The sequence below is a fragment of the Arachis ipaensis genome, chromosome B4 (genome assembly GCF_059453495.1).
Source record: "Arachis ipaensis isolate K30076 ecotype BB chromosome B4, ASM5945349v1, whole genome shotgun sequence".
Taxonomy (NCBI): Eukaryota; Viridiplantae; Streptophyta; class Magnoliopsida; order Fabales; family Fabaceae; genus Arachis; species Arachis ipaensis.
In genome coordinates, this window is record NC_142439.1 from 15,631,184 (window position 1) to 15,654,948 (window position 23,765).

Sequence of the window (23,765 nt, forward strand, 5' to 3'; positions counted from 1 at the left end):
TATTTGTCGACCAGTAAACATGGTCCCTTGATCTGTAGTCATAGTTTGGGAATGTTAAATCTATGAATGATGGATTCCTCAATAAAATCAGTTAATTTGGCTTGTGTTACTTCTTTCATGGGCACAGTTTTCATCCACTTTGTAAAGTAATCTACTGCTACCAAAATAAACTTGTGCCCCTTAGTCGAAGGAGTACGGATCATTCCAATTAGTTCGAGAGCCCAACTGCTATGGCCAAGACCTGATTATAGCATGTAAATCGGAGGCAAGCACTCTCTGAATCAGTGCATGCCTTTAGCATTGATCATAACGTCAAACAAAATTGATACAATCCTTCATCATTAAAGGCCAATACAGTCATTGTTGATGTAGAATCGAATGCATTTTTTGACCCGATTGATGAGCTCCACAAATACCTTCATGCACCTCTGCCATAGTCAAATATGCATCTCACATACTTAAGCATTGGAGTAAAGAACCATCAACACTTTTCTTGAATATATCTCCTCTAACCAATACAAAACTCAATACTAAATACTTAATTTTGTGTTCTATTCTTTGATTGGGTTTTTAAGGAAGTTGATGATCTTATATCTTCAATCATTTGGATCGAGAGTGTTTGCACAACAAATCCCTCTTACTTCTAAAGGATTTTAGTTAGTTTCAATTTCACTAAACTCTTTTATCAACTTAGGAGATATTTTATAGCCAGAAGCCATTTGAGTTAACTCATTAGCTTCTAAGTTCAACTCTCTAAATATGTGCTTTATCGACATTGAGTCGAACTCAGCTAAGAGTCGACCGGCTACCACAAAATACTTGGCAAAATTTTGACTAATAACTCAATAATTTTTAGCCAATTGTTGAATTACTAATTGTGAATCTCCCAGGATTTCAACTGTTTGAGCTCCTTTTTCAATTAAGAGTTCTAGGCCAATGATTAAAGTCTCATACTCTACTTCATTATTTGATAGACTTGGCTCCAATTGAAACATGAACTTGGTCAAAATGTCACCAAGGGTGATTAACACTATTCCCACTCCTACTCCGTTTTGATTTTTTTACCCATCAAAAAATAACTTCTAGGGTTTGAGCGCCAGATATCCAAGTACGGGTCGTTCATCAATGTCGACACAAAAATGGTCTGCTAAAAAGTCAGCAATCACATGTCTATTGACAGCTCTAACGGGAATGTAAAATAAAAATTATTCTATTAGGTTTAACATCCACTTTCCAATTCAACTTCTCAAAATTGGATAAGAAAACATGTATTTAATAACATCAAATTTTGAAACAATATGAACATTCTTCCCAATTAAATAACATTCCAACTGAGTACAAGAGAAATATTGGGCTAAGCAAAATTTCTCGACTGCACTATATCGAGTTTCTACATCAGTCAACATTCGACTTAGATAGTAAACAACTCTTTTATTACCATCTTCGTCCTCTTACGTCAGCATGCTCCCTAGAGTTGTGTCTGACGCAGCTATATATAACCTTAGTGATCGACCTTACTTAATAGCTACCAAGATAGATAGCGAAGTTAAATACTACTTAATCTGGTCAAATGCTTGTTGGTGTTCCTTTTCCCATTTGAATTCTTCTCCCTGTTTTAGTTTCGACAAAGGAGTAAATATTTTTGTTTTTCTCGACAAGTTCAAAATGAAACGTCGAAGAAAATTCACTTTACCTAAGAAAGATTGGAGTTCTTTCTTATTTTTGGGAGGTGATGAGTCGAAGATAGCTTTGCACTTGTTAGTGTCGACAGCCACTCTTTTTTTCTGCATAATGAATCCCAAAAAATTTTTTATTGATACACCGAAAGCACATTTTAATGGGTTCATTTTAAATCGATGATATCTCATTCGTTTAATAGCAGTAAGTTATGCAAATGAGATTGCTTCAACTCTGACTTCACCAATATATCATCAATGTAGATTTCCATAAACTTACCAATAAAATCATGAAAAATAGAATTAATTGCTCTTTAGTAAGTTGTCCCATCATTTTTTAGTCCAATTGGCATGACTAACTATTCATAGTTATCAATGAATCCAGGGCATCGAAAAGCTGTTTTTGACACATATTTCTGGGATATGAATATTTGATTATATTTTGAGTGTCCATCCATAAAGTTCAGAATTTCGCTTGCTGCTACAGAGTCGATCAGCACTCTACAATTGGCATGTGATTCTCATATTTTGATGTAGCTTTATTCAAGTTCTTGAAGTCAATACACACTCTCAACTCTTCATTTTTCTTAATGACAGGCACAATATTAGAAATTCATTCGACATACCTGGCTGTTCGAATGAAACCAACTCTCAACAAATGTTCGACCTCCTCTTTGATTTTCACCATAATTTCAGGTGCAAAACGTCTAGAAGCTTGCTATATAGTTCGAGCGTTATCAATAAGGAAAAGCTTATATTTGACTAAAAATCTGTCTAACCCGGGTATTTCTTTTGTATTTTCAGGCAAAACAATCCTCATATCTCTTCAGCACCTCTATTAACTTCTTAAAAACAGGATCCAAGCATTTGCTAATATATGTAACTCGACCTTCTCCACCAATACTTCCTCGAGAAGGTCTTGTACTTCGACTTTTTTATTGTGCAAGTCTTCTAAAAATAAATCAGACTTCTCAAACCCTAAGGGGTCGAGATCACATATACAATCTAGTGTATGTTCCCTTGTGCACTCCTTCTTCTCAGCCATATAGGCTGAGAGTCAAGCTCAATGGTTCGATATATCTATCAAGTGGATTCTGTGGCCAAGCTTTCCTTGGCCTTAGGGACCAATTTCATACCATGGGCCCCGACATAGCAGCGTTTGATAAGAGTTGGGTCAAATGTGCTTATATCAATATCTAGTGGTCGAACACTAGTATGATATTCCTTAAAGCTGATATTCATCTGTTTAACATAGCAAGGCTTTCATCAGCTTCAATTTCTTCGATCTGTCCATCCTCATCCCAAAGCACCAACTTTTGATGCAAGGTCAAGGAAATTACCTCTACTCCATGGATCCAATCTCTTCCCAATAGCATATTGAAGGTTGCCTTGGTAGGTACCACTATAAATACCGTGGGTCGTTCGACACTTTCTACTTTAATCCTAAGTGGGATCATTTCCATAGCTGTTGTCGACTTATCATTGAATCTAATAACATCCAAGTTTGCCTTAATCGAATCTTCACAGTTTTTTGGAATAGTGAGAGCATGCTCTCAGAAGCAAGTTAATTGTTGCTCCTTTGTCGACCAAGATCCGATTAATCACCAATCCTTGCACCTTGGCCTTAATATATAAAGGTCGAAGATGACCCTTGGTTATCTCATCATGGATTTCAAATAATCCTTCTTTGATCAACTCATTTTTGACAAACCTACATTCGTCCCTGGGATGATATCATCGCAATCCCCACCTTGAAAGTCAAAAGAGAGTACTGACACTGTGGCTACGTAACCAAAATCAGTCTCACCAAACATGATATCCAAGTCATCTTCAAATCTAGAGTCAAAAGTCTCTGTTAACACTTTTTTATCTTCTTTCGACATGAAAATTAACTTGGTCATGGATATTTCTTTGGACACATCTTTTGGCTCCTGGCCCTTGGTCGAGTATGTTTTATCTTCATTTTGTTCTTTCTTATTGGGTGACTTACTATCTTTACCAAACTCGGAATATGGACCTTCTGTGTAGACATATGCCCTTTGTGCCTGAGTCACAGCTCTTAGAATGAAGGGAGCTTTGTCCTAAAAGTAGCATCGAGATCTAGGTCGATTGCTGCCTCTTTTGCTTGTCCCTCTTGAGAAGCACCTCTGTTCTAGTTTCCAATCCAATTTCCAAAACCTCCTCTAGGAACGTTAAAATTATAATTACTTGAGTAGTTTGGAGCATTATTCTATACCCACTTATTATTTGATACATTAAAGGGAGGGACTCTAGTTCAATTTGACATCTCTTGAAATTTCTTACTGTAACGATAGTGCGTATTTGTTGTTTGACAGGAGCACTTAAGGAATCTCGACTTTTACGTCGCTGCTTTAGTTGGGCTTGCCTCAACTCTTCTTGGTAAACTCACTCTCTGCTCTTTTGTCGGAGTCAAAAGTCATAGCAGCTGAGGTGTCGAACAAAGCACTACATCGAGGACAAATAATAATATTTCCTTCCTCTTCTCATTGCTTTAGCAAAAAATCCAGCAGGTCCTCTCCTGCCTTTAGATAGATGGGCCTTTCTGTTTTAAACATGTCGAGTTCAAATTGATCATTTTTTCGTACAAGCTCGACAGAGACCATGTTAAACGAAAAAGTCAATTCCTTTGTTTTTGTAAAGTTTGACTTGATCTGGAAAGGATCGAAGTCCACTTTCATCTCACGTTTCTCTACGAACTTTAATCGACCACCGTCAATTACCTTCTGTATCAAGTCCTTGAAATGTACACAATTATTAGTATAATGACCAGAGACTTGATGAAATTTATAGAACTTTTTATTTCTAATTTCAGAAACAAATGGCATTCTCTTCCCTTCAGGGAGCACAAATTGTTTATCTTTCAACAACATGCCAAAAATCTACTCAGCTTTTGTTAGGTCGAAAGAGTAACTCTTTCCCCCTAACATAGGAGTTTTGTCTTTTGTTGGATTAAGAGATCGACACACATATGGGTCTATCTTTTAATTCTAAAGCAAAGGCAGACTCATTGTTTGACTCTTTACTTATACAGTTGACATAATTTACCTTTTTATTAAAGAAAAGTTTTATTTTGTTTGACTCAAGTTCTTCTTTTTCTTTATTCAACTTTTCAATTTGTTGAACTTTATCAGCTAACTGAGCCAAGTCAAGGAATTGATGGTTTACTAATTTCTTTCGAATATTGAAGTTGAGACTATTGATGGCTATTTTGACTATTTCAGATTCATGAATAGGAGTAAAATATTTGTTTCTCATATTCTTGAATCATATCAAATAGTCATCAATGGACTCAGACTTTTTTTCTTTTTAACTTTGAATAAATCAGATAAAGCTACTTTCATTTCACCCCTAAAGAACTAATCATGAAGCAAATATTTGACCGTGTTAGAAGACATTGTTTCCACAAAAACTTGTCTCAACATCTCTGAAAATATAAAGGCACATTCTTCACCAACTGGCAATATTATTGGTGTTGTCCCTGTGACTTGTGTCAAAACAACATTTAGCATCACTACATTAAGTTACAACGACATGGGCACCGACCTTAAATATGGGAATTGTTAATCAAATATTGATAAGCATTATAATTTTTCATATTAGGGTTATAATGAGTCGGTATACCCACTAGAGGGTAACTTAGAGGAGGTGTCGGATTATACAAGGGGTTATTCCTCGTAGTAGCCGTACCTCATATAAACCCTATGTTGGGTCCTCCATTGGTGGAGAGTAATTTGAAGGAAACTCATATGGAGGCCACGTAATGGGTACAGTCGAAGGAACTGCTTCAGTAATTACGGGATTCACCCTTCGACTTGATGGGTTAGCCTCTGCATCTGGACCTCTTGTATTTTTATTAGTGTCATTATTCGACGTATCCATCGAAGTAGAGGCTTTATCAGACATTATTACTTTTTCACTGCGTAATCACATGCAAATTTTGACACGTTGCTTAACCCAGGGTCCTACTTGGTGTGCCAATTTGTTTCACTTGATTTTTGGTAATCTCAATAGGGTGTCGAATCAAGCTTGTATCAAGATCTCAATTCGGAGAGCAAATACGACTCTTTTAAAAAAGAGTGAGCTCGACGCAAAAATTACTTAGTGTTAGTATCGAAACACACAGCGTCGAAACACTTGTGGCAAATTGTAGCAAATAAAAGGAAGTACGTTAAATAAATAAAAAATTTAAATAAATAAAAGCGTAAAAATTGAAATTGAAAGAAAGCAAAATGATTGAAGAAAAGAAATTCAAATAAAATGCGTAAAACAAATAATAAAAAGAAACAAAATTAAAAGTGGACTTCAGACACTTACATACATTTGCACTCTGTTGATTTTTGTTGCATCGCAAAAACTGGTAATTTTGCTGGATTTTTGGTGTGATAATCTAATGTTTTTGATTGAAGTCTCAGATCCCTTCTCAATTTCTCCTATTTATAAACCATAGAGATAAACTTGTCATGAAGAATCTTGACCCACTATCTTATTTCCTCCTTTTTCTCGACTATAATCTTGCCTTAACCATGAAAAGTCTTGACTTCCAAGTTTTGATACACACTTCTTCTTTAGCCTTTAAATCTCTCTTCATTTTGTTACTCAAAATTTACACACATATTTTTCATCTAATTTGAAGGTCGAGTAGCAACTCTTGATGTTCAATAAAAAACAATAACTACCTTTCGACTTCGACACTCTTTATACCGTTTTTTTCGACGTCAATTTGTCTATTCTACTTCTGTAGTCAAAATTATTGATAGTCAAAACGTCCTCTTGTAAAAAAAAATCCAATTTTGTACCAACAACCTCTTTGTAGTGAGATTGAGAAGATTAAGTTTTTTAACCATGTAGAAAGAGGTTGTTGAAGAAATTTACCAGATCCAACCTGTCGACAATGCTTTTCCACGAAATTGCCATTATGCAATCGCCAAGAGCATAATACTTTATTCCCATGAATTCAACGAATAATCGTGATATATATCTATATAGAAGAAGAATACATTTCTTTTGTTTAAAAGGAATACTATTTATTCATTTTGAAAGCCATTAGCCAAAAATGCTTTCTTTCATTCCCTTAGCTTTGATCTCCTTCACCACTTCCCTTCTATAAAGCATCTAATTCTCCAATCTTTTTAATGCCGCCCCTATACATCGCACCTTTAATTTCTGTCGCATCATGTGCATGTGTATGCGGTTCAATTCTTTTGAACTTACTCTAACTAGAGAAGATGATATTCCATAACCAAAACCAAATGTCCCTAACGAAACCCAAATTCCATAAATAATGGAGACTCATTCAAGAGACAAATAATAATGCCATTTATTATACCTCATCAATTTTTTTTTCCTTAAACAAATTAATAAACCTTCTTATTACATTGAATTTGTTCCCATATCCAACAAACAACACAACAATGGGAAGCGCTTACAGTAGTCATCACACTAACCTTGGGAAAGACTCAACTTCTTTCGAATCCGACGCCACCGGCACGGTAGCACGTTGGGGAGACGCCGCCTTTACACTTTCCATGGGAAATTGGAAGGAAAACAACGACCACACCGAAGTTTGGGGCGTCGAATACAAAACAAACCATCATCAAAACAAGAAGAAGAACGTTTGTGGCTTCCAACTCAAAGCGAATTATGATAGCAACGGCGTTGAGAGCATACATTTCGGAATCAGAGACTCTTCCTCCGAAAATGAAACCAAGTTTGCTCTCAAGATCACGAGAGTTGCACGTGACGGCCTCTCCGGCGGGATAACCGGCATCGATTCTTCTTCCACCGGCGGTGGTGCCCCCGTGTCGTTCACGAGGGCGAAGGAGAGTTGCACAATCGAAACCACCATAGTTTCCTACGGTTGTTCGAAGCGAAACGGTCTTTTCGTTCTTGAGACAAAGAAGAAGGTTAGTTCTGAAAACGGTTACGCGGTTACTTTGGCGCACTATTATGTCACAACAAACTTTGGACTTTCTGTAACCGCCAAAGTTTATCGCAATAAAAATGGTAACGGTTTTCATGTTGAAGTGGAGGGTCCCACGAAACACCCCAGTGATGAATTAAGTAAGGTTTTGGCTAAGACTTGCCGTACAGGAATATGGTCACCTAATTTATGTTCTCACTGTAGTAGTAATGGTAATAATGAAAATAATAAGATTAATAATGTTATTGGATCAAAGAAGACTGCTATAGCTACCGTAAAAAATAATGGAGTTTCCAAAAGCTCATCATTGTTGAAGGCTACTACTCCTCAGTCTAATCATCAAGAGCAACAGGGAAAGGATGAAGTAATAGGTCAAGTTGTTAAACAAGCTATGTTCTCGAGCAATGTTGAAGTGCAATACAACAAAGGACTTATCAATTCAACTGGAAACACTACTGGTTTTCTAAACAATTCTATCATCTTTATGAATTATAAGTTGCCTAATTTGGGTTAGAGTGAGATGTATCATAATGTATGTGTGGAAATATGGTGGATGGTGCGCTCTAGCTTTTTATCTTTGTACTTTTGCTTCGAGTCAAGCGTTATCAACAATGGAAAAATAGATTTTATAATAATTTGAAAATAATGTAATAAGATATGTGTATTCAATTCATAAACGCCCATTTATTATTGTTAATTTGTGAGAGCCTGTCATGAAGCCTATGTGTAAGCTTAGAGCTGGAATATTATCTTTTGATAAAACTGTGCTATTAACTACCAAGATCTTTGTGGGAGATAAAAAAAAATAACTAGAACTTGTTTGATTTAATATTTATTAATTATTAATAATTAATAAATATTAAATAAAATAAATTATAATCTTTTTTAGTTATTTTTTTTTTGTTACCAAAAATTTTTGAATTTCTATTATGAAAGTAAACACATGTTTCCGAAGAATTAATGTTAACATTTGGATAAAAGTTCAACACGTTTGTTTTTTCGGTCAGGAGTTCAACACGTTTGTTTGTAACCTATTGGCCAGCATTGTTTAGAATGAACATATTGTTTTATTACGTGAGCAATGCTAGAGAACTAAAAGGGTATTAGTCAAAAATCAACTAAATATCTTTGGGTGAATTCAAAATTTTTACGAATTAATATATATGGATGTTTCTTCTGCTAAGTATCAAAATGTTTCTTTTTCATATTAAATGGATGTTCTTTTATATATTTTTCGAATTTTCTTGTATTACAAATGTAAATGTCTCTATTTTTTTAAGAATTTCATATTTTTTTTTAATTTTATAGATATTTAATTATTTTTGCTAAAATATAATTAGATATTTCTTTTGTTAAGTATTAGGATATTTTTTTCCATATTAAATGAATATTTTTTTTTTAATTTTGTAATTGTGTAGTTTGCAGTCTCTTTATTCATCAAAACCGCACCTAATATCCCAAAACACAGAGAACAACATCTGCAACAAACCCCTAATTACAAACATGTGTGTTGAATATAAAATAGGAACTCCATCATCCATCATCCTGCACTCTAACATGCCCCCTGCTACAAGTCAATCAAACCACATCCTACATGAGAATTCCTATGGAACCACTCTTAATCATCTTAGCATGAAACTGCATCCCCCTGCCAAATCTTTGAGGGAAGTAAAGGCAGTCAAAACACTAGCCATAGTGAACATGTCAACCTCCAATCCCATCGTAACCATTTCACAGAACGGTGCCAGCGCCTCCGATCCCTCGCGGTGTTGCCCGCACACCACAATCATCGAGTTCTAAGAAACCTCATCCCTCCCACCAAGCCCCATCTCATGAAACAGTCTTTTCGCCTCACACAAGAATCCTTTCTTGCTATAATTCGTGAGCATGACATTGTTAACAGAAGCATAAGAATCAAACCCACCCATCACCACAAAGCATAGCAGTATTGGTGAGAAAGAGAGATCTGTGTGTGTGATTGTTAGAGGTAGGTAAGTTAATGTGAGAAAGAAGAGGAAGGTTTTTATAGGTTTTAATTAGGTTTACTTAATTAATTTAAAATTTTTTAAATTTTGAATCTAAAAAATTTAAAATTAATTATTAATATAAATTAATGTGATTTTGTTTAGTTTTTTGTTGATAACCTCTTGATTTCATATACTTTTTCTTATTACATATTTAAGTTTTATTTAAAAATTTATTATTAATTAATAAATTATTACATATATAAAATAAAATTTCAATTTCTAATACAGTTAAATAAACTAATAAATTACTAATTCAAATTAATTAAGCTTATTTTTTGACATAGACAAATAAGTAAACTTTTTAATTTTTGGTCATGAAACAAGTAAGCATATGTTGGGTTCTACTTCATGGGTGTAATACAATTACTATTCTTTTGGGTTGGATATTTCTATGGGCTTAACTCAAACGTCAAATCTGTTTTAGGAGATGCAATATTTTAAAGTTGTGGCTGAGACTTAGTTTAAATCATGTGCTCTTAATATGTTGTATCCGGATTCAAATTTTGATGAGTATATGAAGTGTTGAATATAAACTCCTAAATATTGTGTGGGTGAGTGTGTAGGGTGAGTGTGTTGTGATACTTAGAATTGGAAGTTGTCCAACTCCAATCCACTTGACCAAAAAAAAATAAATAAATAAATCTACAAGACAACCAACTTGGGTTGGTCGAGTAGTGAACTCGTCCGCTTAGATTCGCTACGGATTAGTCCTTAACCTGTCGGATTGGGAGATACAGTTTGAGTAAATAAAAAAAATCTACAAGATCAAAAAAAAAATTAAATAAATCTACTAAAATCTTATATACAATTCTTTTTATGTAAAGATGTTAATTGAAAAATATTAGAAGATTTAATATATTTAATTAAATTATTATTTAATAACTTTTAATTATTAATTAATAACTTCATATAAAAATAATTAAATATAAATTTTCATCATCTAGGCATCTATTAAACTAATCTTTTTAGTTTTTAGATGGGTGTCTTTTCATTGCTCTCAACTCAATAGGCTACTTAAGTCACAAAAGCTGCCAATGAGCTATAGTTGAGACGACATATGTCTCCACTCCCCAGTTCTCCTACCCCTAAGATGTTGGGTTTAGGCTAAAATTTTTATATATGGATAATTTTAATGTGAAATGCAAAAATATTTGATGATTTTGGTGTTCTACAGGGTTGTGGTAGTAGTACAAAACGTCACTGACGTTTTGCAATAAAATTTTTTTTTTAATCATCAAAGAACAAAACGTCACTAACGTTTTGTAATAAAAAATATTATTTTAATTATTAAAACACAAAACATTACTGACGTTTTGTTAGAAAAATATTATTTTAATTGAAGAAACACAAAACGTCATTGACGTTTTGTAAATGGCCATAGTTGTGTTCAACACACAGTTTAATTCATGATGAAGGATTTCACCTCTAATAATACAATATTAAAAAGAAAAAGTTCGTTGGGTTTAAGTCTCAATATAATTTGACAGAAAAAAAAAAGTCAAAAAAGCTAAGTCCAATTAAAAAATTCATAAAAACTATTAAATTTAAATTTTATTTTATATACGTAACAATTTATTCACTAATAATAAATTTTTAAATAAAATTTTTGATTTATTAAGTCAAAAAATACCATTAAAAAATTAAAATGTATTCATATTTTAATTATTGTATTCACATAAAAATATATATTTACGTGAATATAACCTTTTTATAATAAACTTTGTTAGGTATACAATAATTTTTGTGAATAATGTGAACAATAGATTTTAAAATTGATTCAATAAAGTAAAAACACACTACATCCTAAATTATTCACATAAATTTTAATATTAGAATAACCATCCACACACTTAATGAATTAAACATCCCATATATCCATTGTTTCCATTATTTAGTATTTTCATTGTCTCTATGTACTTTTCCTTTTATAATTTTATTTCACATACATGGAGCAATCTTAGTTAGGCGTCGCTCCTTAAAGAAACAGAAGCATTCTTAATAGCAACAATGTCATCCTCCCAGTGTCTTGCTGCACTAAATCCAAAATTAAATGGATACTTCTTTTGGTTGTTTGGATAGAAGACACCGAAATGTTTCTCCACTTCAGGGCTCTTTTGGTTCTCATCAAACATCCCAAACAGGTAAGTCTCTATAGCCACATTAGGCCTCATTGGGGTACCACCCTTCACATGTTGAATCAAATTTCCCAAATAAACTCTTGCATTGTCATATGTTGCCGCAAATCCACCATCCGAAGGCCATCCACTCTCAGACACAACCACTTTCACGTATCCAATCCCGGTGTTATCAAGAGCCGCATGAACAGAGTCCAAAACTGCATCAAACAGGTTTTGGTACCCTCTTGATCCATCCCAGACAACAACATTCGGTGCAGTAAACAAAGCGTAAGGCAGTGATATATCATTGGGGTCTCCAACGTAGCTAAAATAAGGGTACACATTTGCGAAAAGTGGCAAATTTGCATAGACTAAGTAGCCGATTATGGGGTCCAAGTAGGACCTTACATCGCTTCGAAATGAACCCTTTGATGGGGGATAAGAGGTTCCTATAAGGGTCATGTCGATGGCGGTTGAAACCTTGATTTGATCATGAAGGCCTTTAGCTCTTATGGCTTGATACACGTTTTGGATTGCTGGGAGAACGTACTGAGCCATCCATGAAGTGGAGTCGCCGACGGGTTTGACTTCGTTGCCGACGGCGATGTATTTGATGTTGACAGCTGGATAGAAGTTGAGGACGTTTGTTTGAACCCATTGGCCAGCGTTGTTTGGGTTGGCCAGGCTTTGAAGGTCGGAATTTGGAACGTCCAACATGACCTCAATGCCGCTGTTTCTAAGTGCTTCGAGAGCTGCTTGGTTTGGATCGTAGAGCCTCATTCTCACAATGTTGTTTGCTTTGCAAAGCTCTATCACTTCTTGTGGTGATGGTAGGTTGTTGCCCATCATCCCGTAACATACACCAATTTGAGCTCCTGCAATCAAATAATTACACATTTAGAAGAGAATCATGCTGGCTGTACATTAGAATTAGTCCTCAAGATCCGTTAATAATATGAATAGGAAAGTATAGGTACAGAATGAAAATACTAAAATAATATGAATAATGGATATATGGGACGTTTATTTTACTAGGTGTGCGGGTGGTTATTCTAATATTAAGATTTAGGTAGATAATTTGGAGATGTAATGTGTTTTGATTTGATTGGTGATTATTTACGTTGTTCAAAAAAATTATTAGTTACCTAATATAACCTATATAAAGTATACGTTGAAATATAAATATATATTGAAAATAAACTAAATAATTAATATTTATATATAAAATATATTTGTCTTTTTAATGAATTATTGTACCGAAAATTGAGATATTTTTATTAGAATTTAACATACATACATAAGTTGAATTGTTAAACAAATTAAAAACACTTAAAAATGAGAAAAAAAATTAAATGGACTAAACGAGTTAGCCAGTTTATTTCGCGAGTCAGTCCATTTAATATACGAGTTAACGAGACTCACAAAGCTTTTTGAGATACTTGACTCATTCTAATAGTCCTATAAATAAGTAAGCTCGATGTAGAGCAATCTCCCACCTAGCGGACTAGTTTTTTTTAGTTATGATGGAAACTATTGGAGCAAAGAATTTTTAGTAGAAAAAGAATGAAAAATTAATTAATGTTAGATAAATATAATACGAATATAAAAGGGGAAAAAAGGAGAGGAGTAAATCTCAACCGCGAATAGGTGTAAAGAGATGGCAATACATGTTGAGTTTGATAAGTCTAATGAATTAGTCTTTTAAGTCTTTTGGATCTAGCTCCTTTTACTGCTTAAGTCAACTAACTGTTTTTAGGTGAGATGGCAAATTGTTGTTTAATCTGATAAGTCTAATGAACTAGTCTTTTAAGTTGTTTTCTGTTTATAGATGTAAGAATATATTAGGATCAATTAATATTTATTAAAATTATTTAATATACTTGAATATTTATTATAAAATATTATATTTTTATTATTGTATCATTCTCTTAACATCTATAAATATCTTTTTATATTATATTATTCTAAATAATTTAAATACATTCAATAATAAATAATTTTTTCTTCAATTCAATCTCTTGTAACAATGGAGTTAACACAACCGCCAAATCATTGTAAGGAGGTGGCAATGTTAAGTCTAATAATAAATTATATGCGGTGCTTAAGTAATAAAGTTACAGTAAATTCTGATAGTATGATATTTTTATAAGCTTAAAATTTGGTTTGGTAAAGTTTTTTAAAGAAATGTTTGTATTTTTAAAAAATTTAAGCTCTTTATTTTATGTTTGATAAATAAAAAAGACTATGTGCTTATACTTACAGCTTTTAAAAGATCGGGGGTATTTTTGAAAACATTTAAGATAGAGCTTTTTAAAATTGGCTTGTACTTTTCAAAATTTAAAAATCTAATATAACCTCATATGTTAATTAATTTTCAAATTTAATGCTTGCATTTATGTCTATTATAGTATTTTTAAATTTTAAAAGCTATTTTACCAAACACAATTGTTGTTGGTTGTGTTTATTGAAAACTATTTTTAATTTGATTTACCAAACATAAATACTTCAACTTTTAGAAAGCTATCTTTTAAAAATTAGTTTTTATAAACTATTTTTAAAAAGTAAAAATTTTACCAAACTAAGTTTAAGTATAATATATAGAATATAATTCAACTAATTCTTCTTAATTAATTTTGTTCGATAGGTCAATTTTTCAATTAATTAATAAATGAGAAGAGATATTGAGTTAGATAAAATGACAAAGGTGATTATTCACGTACAATTATCTTCACATGAAATTAATAGTCGAACTATAATTTAATTAAACAAATTAAATCATCTAACAATTCTTAATTATTAATTTTACATAAAAATAAAAATAATTGCATATAAATTTTCATCAATTATAAAATTTAATTCTATTAACATATCTTCTATAATAGAAAGAATTAGAATAATTTTGGGTTAGAAGAAACAAAAACGAATAGTAACACTAACACACATAATAAACAGTTGAACACTAACCAGTAATGCGAAGATTTACTGCGAATAATGCCAACATGAGTAACAGAGAAGCCATTAAGACACTGCTGCTTATTGTTATTGCAAAGAAGAAAGAAGCCATTCATATAGCACCAAAGTAAAGCACTTGGTTAGTATTGTGTCTGATGAGACTCAGTAGTCTTAAATGTGGCATATATATAGTCACACATTGATAATAACATCTATATATGTGTTTGGATACCAATAATTATTATTAGATTCAGTGTATTCATTCTTGTTCTAGCCATCCATTATTATCCATAGGATACATCACTAATTTTCTTTTTCCGAATGCCTTATTCTTTTTCTATTTGAACTGTATTAGGCTAGTTTGGCCGTAGTGTGGCTATGAGTCACTGTCATTCTAATTTGTGCACTATGCAATTATGCATGCATGCTTTCCGCCATTCTTATATTTTATTTTATTAGTAAACCAAGTGGAGTTATTTATTTATTTATTGTGTCTAAACCAAGTGGATATATATATGTGTGGTTGGGCCATAGATAGATGGTTATAATAATGTGTATTTCACTGTGCTATAATACTACGAGATGATGAAGTATATTGGTCTAGACTTTAGACACAAATTGCTAATCTTTTAATTGAATTTGGATCTTCTCAAGATCTTAATTACCTGATATGATTAAAATGTTTTCATAGTTGAGATGGAGAAAGAAAAAAACAAAACCAGTCACAGACAGCACGTGATCACCTTCCACTACATCCCATGAATGCACCCACAATTCTATTGAAACTAAATGTAAATATGCACACACAAAAATATAATAATAAATAAAATTAAATTAAAAAATCTCAAGCAGTGTTAGCAAAATTGAATTAGACCAATGGTATTACGAAAATGAATTTTCTCAATTTTTTTTCTCATTTAAAAAGATAAAGTATATTTTTTATTATTAATTTCACGATACAATTAGATATTTTTTAAATATTATCCTTTATTCAGCTTTCAAAAAAAATAAATAACTTTTTTGATTTTTTAAATAATTGATATGTAAAAATGAGTATTTAAATTAATTAAATAATAATAATAAATTTTTAAAAAAATTGACTAAAAACTGAAAGTTGAAGAACAACTAACAAACATTTCTGTTAATTTTATAAGTAAAATTAAAAAAAAAATACCAAAAAAAAATTAAAAATTATACTTTACTACTCCTCTAATTAAAACACAAATTAAAAGAATCCATTCCCTGATTTTACCGATTTGATTGACATTTAGATCATTTTTACATTTAAATTGGTCAACAGCAGTTAAATTCGTTAGAAGTCGGCCAATTTAACACAAACCGACATACAAAAAACTGTGTCTAATAAATTAGACAAGTGCTAACACTGATACACTCTGCACTTGCAGTGTTCTCCATGTTAGCCTTTCTTCTGCACATAAGTCTTATAAAAGCTTTTCTGTAACATCAAACTTGTGTCGTCAAGTTAGGAGGCGCAAAATTTTGCCACTAGGCTAAGTCGTTTCATTTGGTTTAATTTTATATTTATTTTTTTTCAAATTAACTATATTTTTTAAATTATATATAATTATTCAAATAAATATTTAAATTTTTTAAATATTTAAAAATTAAAAAAGACAAAATTACTCTTTATTAATAGTAACATATTTTTTCTTTCTATAATTATATGATTTTTTAATGAATACTTAAAGTACATATATAATAGGTTTAAACTACTTAATGAATTATTAAAATTTAAAAATAATAATTTATTAAATATAAATTAAAATTATTCAATTATAATTAGGTTAACTGATTCAACTTATAATCTAACAGTTAAATTAATAATTTAATATTTTGACTGGCGTAGTTTTAATAACTATAATCTCAAAAATATTTTTAAAATGGAATAAATTATAATTTTTTATTTCTAAATTTTATCAAAATTTTTAAAAATATCTCTAAATTTTAATTTATTTTAATTTTATCTTTAATATTTTTAATTTGTATTAATTTTTTTTCCTGTCTTTAAATTTTTCTAGTTAAAATATAATCACTACTCTTTTTTTTTTTTTACCCTCTACATAATCATCATTTTCAAAACATATTCTTCTCTTCCAAACATCCTCCTCTCCCAAACCACTACCGCCACCAACATCATTTCTTCCCCGTATCTTATCTCTAATTTCAACCACAATTCCACCCACTCCCATCTCCTGTCTCTCAATATTCATATATGGTGTCTTGGAAGAAAAACATCACAAACCATTGTTCATGCATTAATTTATTGTTACTATTAAATCACTTGTTATTATTTTATCTTTATTTTATTTTTATTTATCTTTATTTATTTTTATCTTTTATGAACAATGTTTATATATATTTAGATTTATTTTTATAATTTTTTAATCAATCAACAATTAATTTTAATTAATCAAAAAATACAAAATATAACTTTTTTTATTTTTTTTCATTCTTTTACAGTTTTATTAGTTACTATTAATTATTAATTAATATTAATTATCATGGTTCATGTATTAATATAGTTGATTTTATGTGTATGTGATTATTGCAGAACAAGAGAACCGTGTTGTGATGGATTGCACCGTGAAGTCATGTTTGTGGCTATGAAAATGTTAGTTATGTGGTATTCTTGTTAAGTTCAAATCCAACACCTGCAATATAACTTCCTCATAACATGAATTAAAAGAGGGGGAGGGGAGTAGTAGTGCGTACACCAAGTTAAAAGTATATTTCGTTGGTGGGTTGATAGTGTTAACAAATGGTTTAATTACTCGTGAAATTTTTAATTAAGTATTTATATTTTTTTTTTAATTGGGTTTTTAGTAATTGACTTAATTTTATAGGAATCCAACTAAAAAAAATTGGTGTAGGAATCCAAATAAAAGAAAAAAGTGTAGAGACTCGATTAAAAAAATTGGTGCAAGGACTCAATTAAAAAGAAAAAAATAAAGGGACCTAATTAAAAATTTTGTAAAACTATAAGAACAAACAGAATAATTAAACCATACAATTATGAAAGAATAAAAAAATAAAAGATATAAAATTTTTATTGTATGTTGTTATTGTTGTATGTTATGAGAGAATAATATTATCTATTTATACTAATTACTAAATTAAGTTTAAATTTTAAAATAAATTAAAATAATTAAAATTTTTTGATGATTCTATTAAAGAAAGATAATCATAATTAACTTAAGAAAAAAGATAACTATAACAAATTTTATTTTTAAAAAAATAAAATAAAAATTTAATAAGTATGGTGTGGACGAGAGTTGCAGTAAAATAGAGGTATTTTTATAGTGAGGTGGGGGTGATGGCGTTGGGAATGGAGATAGAGTTGGACGACCAAAAGAAGTGAGAGTGGATGAAGATGGAGTTCCGTTGAAATATTGACTAATATTTTTTTTTAAATAAATTTTCTATATTATATAATTTTATCGAGTAATTAAGTAACTTATTATAAGATAAGTTATTGTTTTGTCCCACTGATTTTTTTGGCTGTATGTACGTTGCATTTTCTCTTTCACTTATTCAATTCTGCTCCTCACATGCACGCACTCGTAATAATATGCAATTATGCATTCGCAGCAGCCGGCGGCGTTATTTTTATAATATATATCGATTATATTGCAATTTATATAATGCTATACAGCCAACAACTGAGATATATAACAACCTATTTTTAGAGAAAAAGCAAATCTACTTTGATTTTTATTGGTAACAAGTTATTGGTAAGCAAATCTATCCGTTAATCCATATAATTTTATACATATATATGTCCCATGTGTAAATTTAATTTAGCGAAAGTATTAATTAGAATCTTAGGAGTTGTGATTTTTATACTTAGATTGATTATCATAATAAATTTTGGTTACGGTAGAGTTGAACTTTAAAATTGATTTAGAAGAGTTTTAGTTATGTAGAGTTAAACTTTAAAATTAATTTCTCTCTTTTTTCTTTTTTGCAGAGATTCATCATGATGGTAGTTTTTCAATATTTTTAATGAGTAAAAACTGTAAAAGACGTATGTCTAGAAACAGAGAGATAGGACCGTCTTTTATGTGTTATTAGCTTTAAATCTAATACGGTCATCAAACATTAGAATTAACAGATAAAATTAAACCATTAATAATTTATAAATAATTACAATTAGACCATAACAAAAATTTAAATTACAATAAACTTTTAACACCATGAACCCATATCTAGTTTTTATTAGTGGAACTTCTTTATAAGTACTGCATTACACAAAGATCATATATATTACTATGAGAATTACATTGCTTTTGCATATATGAAATGTCTGGAAGGATTAATCTTGGGACATTTTTTTACCTTCAATTTCACGCGCTGCATGCAGAGTTTTTGAGTCCGAATCTATATAGATGTGTATAATTAGTAACAATTTTCATTAGATTAAGTGTACTACTGTAGTAAAATAATGTCAACCAACAAGACAAAACTCTTCTTTATGTTTTTTTAAGCTAGCTAAAGACCTTTGTCTTTTATTTGATCGTGAGCAGAGGGATACGTGACAAAAATAAAATAAATGAACGAATAATAAGCATATATTATTAGATATTCGATTTGATTCATAAACGTAGACTGCGGGAACCAATTAAAAAGCTAGATCAATTAGTTAAAAAATAAAAGATCTGTTATAAAAAAAAACTCTTTATTATCTTAATTTTTCAAATTTTAAAATTAGAAATATAAAGAATTGATTTGAGTTGGCTTTATGTTAGAGTGGGCTCCAATTTCTATACTTTTTTATATTTTATTTTTTGGTTGCTCACGGTATCTTTCAGTTCGACAGAATAAGGACTAATTCATTATGGGAGTGGATTCTCTCAAGTGAAAAAAAATTGGATGGTGTCCAGTGTTTAATCTCACCCTTCATTGTTCTTTTTCTCCTATTTATTTTTAGTCCTACTTATAGAATTAAAGGTAAGAAATTACACTTTATTCTTTCAAGTGTTAAAAAAAATGGAGATGATCCATTTCCATTCATCACATATCTAAATTCTATTTAATGATTTGTCACTGGCCAATTGGTTGCTAGCAGACACTTGCTTAAGCGAACGAATGAGCTGACTACTCGACCAATCCAAATTAGTTTATATTTTATTTAACAAAAATATTTAGTAACAAAAAAATATTAGTCAAAAATTGACAATTAGCTTTATTTAATGCACTGTACAATAAATAAATAATAAATAATAAGATAAATTTAAACTGTTTAGGGTGATTATTTTTTATTTCTCTAATATTTTTTAATTAGACATAGTTTATATTAAATATTCAAATAAAGTTCTTGTAAGTTTATGCATGTTCCGTGATGAGTCATGAGGTGTGTGTGCATCTTTGTGTGTATATATAAGGGGATCAATTCAGAGGCCAAAATAGAGCAAATCCTTTGATAATTGTTGTTTTAGATTTTCATCATACTAATGATAATGTCTTCGTTCTCATGGGTTACTGCTCTATTGCTTCTTCTATACACAGCTAACCTTCGCTTGGCAGGTTCGTAATTCTATAAAGCGCAACTAATCTCTTTAATTTGTTAAATGTTAATCTTGTATGTGTATCTACGTATGTCATTAAAATTGTGTCGTCTATAACATAATTTTTATAGTAAGCATTTCATAAGTCTCGTATACAATAATATATTAGAAGAATTTTAAATGTTTCTAGAATATTGATGTTGAATAATTTTAATCGTTAATTTTAATTATAAAAAATATATATAATATATATTAATTTAAATTAAATATTAACATCACTAAAATACTAGTATTCTAAAAATATTTAAAAATTTTCATAATATATAATACTTAAGAATAAGTATATAAAAAATCAATTTTAAATTAATTAATATTCATTAAAATTTTTGTTTATATTTTTTTTAATTTGTTTCTTGAAAGTTTAGAATTTATAATTAGGATTTAAGATTTATAATTTGTGATAAATAATAATTTTAAAAAAGGATTGATATTGAAAAAAAAAGTTGGTTTTCTAATTAAATTTATGATAAAAAAATTAGTTAAAGCATAAATATATGTTTTGTTGTCCAATTCACTTGTCTTTAAAATTTTAAAAAATTTAAAACATTTTTAATATTTAATTTATTTTAATTTTACTATTAATATTTTAAATATATTTTGATTGTGATAGTTATTTTCATAAAAATATTTTTATATAAAAATTATATTATTTATTATTTAAATAATTTAATATATTTAACTGCATTATCAATTAATTAATATCTTAACAAAAATATTTATATGATAATTTTTTTATGTCATTGTCACTGAGAGTAACACGTCATGTTACATAATTTCAGTGTTTAAAAATATTTGTTAAAATATTAGAAAAAATTAATCAAATTATATAATTTTAAAACTTTTAGAATATTTAGTTATAATTTAATATGTGAAATTTTTAGAGTTAGTAATTTTTAATATTTTGGTTATTATTTTACTAATACAAATATTAAATTATTATATTTTTAACAAATAAATTTTACGAATTTATGTATACAAATTTAGAAAAATATAAATGTAAATTGTATTGATTCGTGTATACGAATTTTGATAAATATAAATACAAATTATATATTTTTTATATGTAAAATTTTTATAAATATGAGTACAAATTATTTTTAACTAAATCTTAATAAAAAATAATAATATTGCTGATCATGTAATATTTTTTCTTTAAAATTAACAAGATCGTCTATTTGACTTATAGATGCTCAAATTGGTGTTTGCTATGGTATGCTGGGGAACAATCTACCAGCAGCAAACGAAGTGATAGATGTTTACAGATCAAACAACATCAAACGAATGAGACTCTATGATCCCAATCAAGCTGCTCTACAAGCACTTAGAAACTCCGGCATTGAACTCATTCTTGGAGTTCCAAACTCTGATCTTCAAGGCCTTGCCACAAACTCTGAGAGCGCACGCCAATGGGTGCAAAGAAATGTGCTAAGCTTTTGGCCTAGTGTCAAAATCAAGTACATTGCAGTTGGTAATGAAGTGAGACCTGTTGGAGACTCCACTTCATGGATGGCTCAGTATGTTCTCCCAGCAATTCAGAATGTATACCAAGCTATTAGAGCTCAAGGCCTCCATGATCAAATCAAGGTTTCAACTGCCATTGACATGTCCCTCTTAGGAAACTCTTTTCCTCCTTCACAAGGCTCATTTAGGGGTGACGTCAGGTCATACCTAGACCCAATTATAGGGTATTTGGTATATGCAGGTCGGTAACGCTAGAAAGACAATAACCTAAATTATTTATTTAACTTAACATTTATAATTTTATGTATATAATATCTATAATTAATTTTTATTACCTCTAATATTATCTAAATATTTGCAGGTGCACCATTACTAACCAATGTTTATCCTTACTTTAGCTATAGAGATAATCCAGTTGACATATCACTACCCTATGCTATTTTCACATCCCCAAATGTGGTGGCATGGGATGGTCCATATACATACCAGAATCTTTTTGATGCTATGTTGGATGCAGTGCATGCTGCCATTGATAACACCGGAATTGGTTTTGTTGAGGTTGTTGTGTCTGAAAGCGGGTGGCCCTCAGATGGAGATTTTGGTGCAACTTATGATAATGCACGAATTTATTTGGATAATTTGATTCGTCATGTTAATGGGGGTACTCCAAGAAGGCCTTGGAAGCCTACAGAAACTTATTTGTTTGCCATGTTTGATGAGAACCAGAAGAATCCGGAGCTGGAGAAACATTTTGGACTTTTCTTTCCTAACAAACAGAAGAAGTATTCATTTGGGTTTGGTGCAGAAAGGAGAAGGGAATTCTTTGCCAATGAGTTCAATGCAACAGTTGTTCCATTATTGAAGAGTGACATTTGAGCTTTAATTTGAATTTATGTCGTCAAAATTTGGGTGATTTTCTAATCCATTTCCTTTTATAATTACTGTGAGAATTTGGTAGATTTTAATTAGGTTGATGTATCCAAATGTGTTTGGATATATTGATCTAAGGCTATACTAAATTTTCAACGCGGTAGTAGAAATAATAAAAATGGATAGAGCAATACAAAATAAAGGGGTGATTATTCTTGTAATTGATGTTGTGATGTACTATTTGATTCTTGGGGATAATTAATGGTGAAAATGAGCAGAGTTGAAGTGAGTTTTATTTTTTTTTTTTTTCATGGTATCTCCTAATCCAACAAGTCAAAGACTAATTCGTCGCAGTACTGAGTTCCATTTAAGGGTTTGTCGCTGGCGAATGAATTATTTTAATAAGCCGGCCCATGAATTTCGTAAGTTTTTTTTTTTTTTTAAATCTATGATCTGGTATTTTTAATTAATAACTTTTACAAAAAGTCTAGCCACGAAATCTTATTGAATAGTCCAATCCATCTCCACTTTTACTGGCAACTCACTTATATTTATTTTTATATATATATATGAAATAAATAGTTAAAAAATTATTATATAATAATTTAATTAAATATATTAAATTATTTCACTGTTTTTAATTATCAATTTTGTATAAACTACACGTGAGTTTTGTTTTTTTTTTTCCTTATCTTTTCCAACAATATCTTCTCAATTTATTGTACATTTTTCTTCATTTGTCATCTTTCTTTAGTTCCATTATCATTGTCTCTTTCTTATAATTCTCTTCATTTTAGTCATTATTGATGGTTGATAATTATATCAGTAATTGTAAAAAGTGTTTAAAAGTAATGTTTTAATATTTATAATAAATGCTAAAATAATATAAAATCTTTTTATCTAGTCATTTAAAATAACACATGTAAACATTTTTCTTGTTAGCAAAGGTAGTAGAATTGTATTTAAATAAAGAGCCAAAATATCATTACCGTTCGATCTAATGGACACTACTACATCATATAAGAGAAACGCTGAATATCGTTAAATTAATCGACAGATTTAGCGTTGAATTTTTTCACGGTTACGAAAAAAAGTTCGTCCCTCAAAAAAATTACTATCAAAGTAAAAATTTTGTT

At 30.2% G+C, this 23,765-nt stretch overlaps 3 protein-coding genes across 3 annotated transcripts; 2 read left to right on the forward strand and 1 right to left on the reverse strand.

Annotated features, from left to right (window-relative positions):
- Positions 1–6,829: 6,829 nt before the first annotated feature.
- LOC107638992 (uncharacterized) lies at positions 6,830–8,265 on the forward strand. The gene has a single exon (XM_016342395.3). It carries the CDS (start codon positions 7,109–7,111, stop codon positions 8,129–8,131), a length of 1,023 nt encoding a protein of 340 aa, XP_016197881.1. The 5' UTR covers positions 6,830–7,108; the 3' UTR covers positions 8,132–8,265.
- Positions 8,266–11,498: 3,233 nt separating this feature from the next.
- LOC107638993 (glucan endo-1,3-beta-glucosidase, basic isoform) lies at positions 11,499–14,898 on the reverse strand. Its single transcript, XM_016342396.3, has 2 exons — positions 14,726–14,898; positions 11,499–12,636 (listed from the first exon to the last, which is right to left on the reverse strand). Exons 1-2 carry the CDS (start codon positions 14,823–14,825, stop codon positions 11,606–11,608), a joined length of 1,131 nt encoding a protein of 376 aa, XP_016197882.1. The 5' UTR covers positions 14,826–14,898; the 3' UTR covers positions 11,499–11,605.
- A 5,250-nt stretch (positions 14,899–20,148) lies between these two features.
- LOC107638994 (glucan endo-1,3-beta-glucosidase, basic isoform) lies at positions 20,149–22,888 on the forward strand. Its single transcript, XM_088484108.1, has 3 exons — positions 20,149–20,257; positions 21,485–22,000; positions 22,121–22,888. The coding sequence occupies exons 1-3, from the start codon at positions 20,185–20,187 to the stop codon at positions 22,633–22,635; spliced, it is 1,104 nt and encodes a 367-aa protein (XP_088340234.1). The 5' UTR covers positions 20,149–20,184; the 3' UTR covers positions 22,636–22,888.
- The last annotated feature ends 877 nt before the right edge of the window (positions 22,889–23,765 follow it).